A 5,023-nucleotide genomic window follows, 5' to 3' on the forward strand; every position below is an offset into this window, starting at 1 on the left:
CTTCTTTAGATCCCAAATTTCCCTCATTCTTTGTGAGTGGGCCTGCTTACGCTCCTGTGTCCAAGGGGCACCGTGTCTTCTCTTCGGTTGCTCGTATCGGTTTAGCCCGTTCGTCAATATTTTCTTGCGGAAGAGATCTCTGTTAAGGGGGGTTATGACTGAAATTTGTGGAATTTATGTCGAAAAATCACTTTTTGAGTTTTGTGCTTAAAAATTAGCTCCATGTTTTCTCTATCAGAAAATGTTATAAATTTCCTTCCAGCGCCATTTTTAAACCTCCCAGCGGCTATTTAAAGGGAGAGCGCGTGGGATTTAATGTCCGGTCCACGCCCTCTTTCTACTGAGACGCCACAGTCTTCGTTGTTGTTGAGTTGTTTGTTAGGAATTTTGAATATTGCGCGAAACATTTCCCTCTGAGGACGACAGACACTCAGCTACGCAGTCTCCTTTCATTTGTTTACTACGTAGTCAAAATAAATACTAAAATAAGAGAAATAATTTACTAGTCCAGCAAAGGGAACTAAAAATGTGTTGCAAAACAAGAGTAGATTTATTTGAGCCACACAAGTGTATTTTCAAGGTTGCATATTTTCTCTTCTATCTTTGTTTACATTTTTCAGTTAGTATTTATTTACATCGCGTTGTGGACGCATGTTCTTGTTTTAATTTGTATACATTTTGCTCGAGAAATCTTATTCCTGAGTGATAAAATTATTTATCCAGTGAAAAACAGTACCTAAGTTCATTTTACTGTGTATATATAGTGTTAATATTTTAAATTCAGTGTATATAACGAGATAGTGCTTTGTTTCGAGTGTATTGGTAGTTATATACTTTGTTAGGTTAGGCAAACATCCTGTGTTATGATGGATAAAGGGCCCAGAACTTCTTATAGGTCAGAAAAGAAACGCCCTTCTGGGAGAAGTCTGGCTGCAAAATTGAGATATTCAGCAAGGAAATGTCAGGAGGTAAAGCCATGTACAGCTCCATTTAGGCCTAGTGAGGAGGTTCCTGTTTCTAGTACCTTACCACCTCCAGTTATTACTGTTTCAGAAAGAAAAATCGACTCATTTTCTGATTCTTACCCTACCTCTAAATGTTCTAATGTTGCGCCTGTAAATTACACCTTAGTACATAGTGATGTGTGGAGTGAACTTGTGAAAGAACTACTATGTGGTGAGTGTCGAACCAAGTCAATTTTCATTCAATTTAGAGAAAGCCATGGTTTTTCCTCTAAAATTATTGTTAAATGCAGAAATTGTGATTATGTTTCTGCAAATGTATATAGTTCTCCAAGAGTGAAAAATAATAATTCACAGAGGCCTGCTTTCCATGTCAACAATGCTATGGTTGAGACATTTAGCACTCTAGGTAAGGGTCAACGAGGGTTGGAAAAGTTCTCAGTTGGTATGGGCATGAACACTTTAGGACCTAGGCCTTTTTCAGCCCACCTGAAACTTTTAATTGATGAGGGAAAATTAATGAGGAAAGAAGTACTAGATATGGCTGCACAAGTTGTACGCAGTTCTCATGGAGCTAATGACAATGAAATATTAGATATTTGTGTATCATATGATGCGAGCTGGCATAAACGTGGTCACACATCCAACTATGGAGTAGGGTTTGCTATTGACATTCAGACTGGTATTGTGCTAGATTACCATGTGCTGTCAAAGTACTGTCAGAAGTGTGTGGTAGCTGAAAGGGACTTGGGAAAACATAGTTCAGAATTTGATATATGGTATGAAGGTCATAACAATTCTAGTGAGTGTGAAAAGAATTATTGTGGGTCCTCCAATGCTATGGAAAAAGATATTGGAGAGATTCTGTGGAGGAGGTCACTTGGCAAGGGGTTCCGCTACACTACCATGTTGTCAGATGGGGATGCTAAGACTCATGTTCATTTAAATCAGATTCAAGTATATGGACCAGGTATCACCATAGTAAAGGAAGAGTGCATTAATCATGTATCAAAACGCCTTGGCACTGCTCTTCGCAATACTGTTAGAGATTGGAAGGCAAAGGGTGAAACACTAGGTGGGCGGAAAGAGGGCAGCTTGACGGAAACCACCATGACCAAGCTTGGGCATTATTTCAGACATGCCATAGTCAACAACATCCCAGATGTGGCTAAAATGAAGAGGGCAATTTATTCTACCCTTAGACATTGCATGTCAACAGATCTCAACCCTCAGCATATAACTTGCCCCAAAGGTGTCGATTCTTGGTGCTTCTTTAATAGACAGCAGGCAGAGGGGAAACCAGTTGACAGTCATAGTCGAATGACTTGCAAGCTTAGGCCATCTGTTGTGACCAAGATTGCACCAGTATATCAGCGACTGGCTTCAGATGAAATGTTGCGACGTTGTTGTGCTGGTAAGACCCAGAATGCCAACGAGTCACTTCACAGCATGGTTTGGTCTAAGTGTCCGAAGGAAGTATTTATTTCCAAGTCAAAACTTGAACTAGGTATACTCAGGGCAGTCTCAGAGTTCAACATGGGACACTACAAGACAGCTGAGACACTTCATGCCATCAGGAATTCACTTCTTTCTTCAACCACCCAGTCATTGTGTAAATCACAAGACAACCGTCGTGTAGCTCGGAGCAGGAAGAGGACCAGTGAACAACACAAAAAGGAGAGAAAACATCACAAACTGGTAAAAATATCAACAGAAGAAAGATTTAGGAGGTCTGAAGGTGCAACGTATGCTGCAGGACAGTTCTAAAGTGAGTTGATTTTCTTATGCATTTTTCTCACATTTGTTTTTTCTCATGTATTTGTGTCTTAAAAATGCTCCTTGCGACACAATTGTGACCTGAAATGAATGAAACTTGGTGAGTCTACTCTTATATGTGCTAGGATGGGAAGTTATCATAGGTTTTGACATGGACTGGTTTTTTCTATTGATTTCCTGATGTAGAATTTGGGTCATGCTGTGAATTTTTAAATAAAAAATTTAATGAAGATTTCAGAATTTCTGGAAGGAAAACTATAACTCTGATAACAAAACCGTTTATAACTTTTGTTTCTGTATGCAAGAGCTACATTTCAGCAAATTTTTAGCTTCATCAGACAAAAACTTCATCGCAAGGGACTTTTCCGCATGAGTGCATTTTAAATGACAAAAAAATAATAACTTCAGAACCAAGGTACATACACAGCTAAAATTTAGTACAGGGTCTAACTGTATTACAATACATGTGTACATAAAATTTGGTTCCAATAGCATGTAAATTGTAGAAGTTTTCAAATTCAGTCATAACTCCCCTTAAGGGCGTCTTCAGCTGAGATATGTAGCATTTGTAGGTCTTTTTTGGTATTTCTAAACCAGGGAATTGTGGTTTTGGGGTTTGAATCAAAAAAGTGAAAGATTTCTTTAGTTAACTTTCTTCCGTCCATTCTTTTCAGATGACCGTAAAATCGTGCCCGTCTTTTTCTGATTGTATCGGTAATTTTCTCTATTTTGCTGTACACTTCCTTGTTGGATCTCTTTTGATGGATTCCATTTCTGTACTTTGATCCCAAGATTCCTCTCACAATTTTGCGTTCTCTTTTCTCCAGTTCTTCAAGGCGTCCTTTGTTGGCATTTAGAGACAGGGTTTCGGCTGCATATAGAACTACTGGCTTCAGAACTGTTTCATAGTGACATATCTTGGAGTTTTGGGAAAGGAATTTTTTGTTGTAGATTGTGCGGGATGTTTGGTAGGCTATTTCCAGTTTGCGTACTCGCTCCTGAAGTGCTTCTTTGTCCAGTCCATTTTTCATGATGATCTCACCAAGGTATTTGAATTTGTCTACTCGGGTGATGTCCCCGTATTTTGTATGGAGTTTTGGTGGAGCCTCTTTGATGTTAGTCATTACTTCTGTTTTCTCAAACGATATCTGCAAACCAGTTTGTTCCGCAATTTCCTTTAAAATGTCAACTTGAGATCTAGCGGTTTCTATGTCGTTTGAGAGAACAGCAATATCATCGGCAAATGCTAAGCAGTCTGTTGCGATCCATTTGGATTTGGATCCTATTCTCAATGGACTGTGGTTAGTTTCCTGTAATCTCACCCGCCAGGTTCTGATGATCTTTTCAAGAACACAGTAGAAGAGTATCGGGGATAGCTCATCACCTTGTCGGACTCCTGTTTTGATGTCAAAGGAATGCGAGAGACATCCGTGGAACTTCACCTTGGATTTTGTATCGGTCAGGGTGGCTCTAATTAATGCCAACAGTTTCAAATCAACTCCAAATTCATTTAAGATGTTTAGCAGGACTTCCCGGTCAATGGAGTCGTACGCTTTCTTAAAGTCCACAAAGACAGACACATACTTCTTGGACCTTAGTGTACAATATCTGATGATCGTTTTGAGATTTTGGATCTGTTCAGCTGTCGAGCGACCTTTTCTGAACCCTCCTTGGTATTCACCTATTTGATGTTCGACTTGTGCTTCCAAACGCTCCAGGATGGCAAGTGATAGAATTTTGTAAGTCACGGGTAGCAAAGATATTCCTCTGTAGATGTCCTTCATGCTGACTTTCTTGGGTAATGGATGGATCAAAGCTATTTTCCCATCTTCGGGTAGGGTCTCCTTGTTCCAAATTTCTTCTATTTGCTTTTGAAAGATATCAAGTGATTCCTCTGGGGCATATTTCCATAGTTCTGCTACTACTGAGTCTTCCCCCGGTGCTTTGTTATATTTGAGACGGGCAATGTGGCGCTTGATTTCATCTCTGTCGGGTGGTCTGGAATCTGGGTACCTGAGTAAGGGTTCGTTGGTCTCAATGGCGCTTTGCGGTTTAGAGCAATTAAGTAAATTCTTGAAGTAATCTGCCAGAATGCTGCAATTTTCTTCATTTGACGTCGCCAGTGTGCCGTCCTTTCGCTCAAAGCATAGAGATGGTGGTTTATAGCCAGTGAGTTTGCGTTTGAAGGCTCTGTAGTACTCTCTGCTTTCATTCTTCCTAAAGTTTTGTTCTATCTTTTCAATGAGAGATTTTTCGTATTTACGTTTCTCAGTTCTGAACACCCT

At 39.7% G+C, this 5,023-nt stretch overlaps 1 protein-coding gene across 1 annotated transcript; it reads left to right on the forward strand.

Annotated features, from left to right (window-relative positions):
* The first annotated feature begins 946 nt into the window (after positions 1-946).
* Positions 947-2,883, forward strand: LOC137501236 (uncharacterized). The gene is made up of 2 exons (XM_068228133.1): positions 947-968; positions 1,054-2,883. Exons 1-2 carry the CDS (start codon positions 959-961, stop codon positions 2,727-2,729), a joined length of 1,686 nt encoding a protein of 561 aa, XP_068084234.1. The 5' UTR covers positions 947-958; the 3' UTR covers positions 2,730-2,883.
* The last annotated feature ends 2,140 nt before the right edge of the window (positions 2,884-5,023 follow it).

The sequence above is a fragment of the Anabrus simplex genome, chromosome 6, assembly GCF_040414725.1.
Source record: "Anabrus simplex isolate iqAnaSimp1 chromosome 6, ASM4041472v1, whole genome shotgun sequence".
Classification (NCBI taxonomy): Eukaryota; Metazoa; Arthropoda; class Insecta; order Orthoptera; family Tettigoniidae; genus Anabrus; species Anabrus simplex.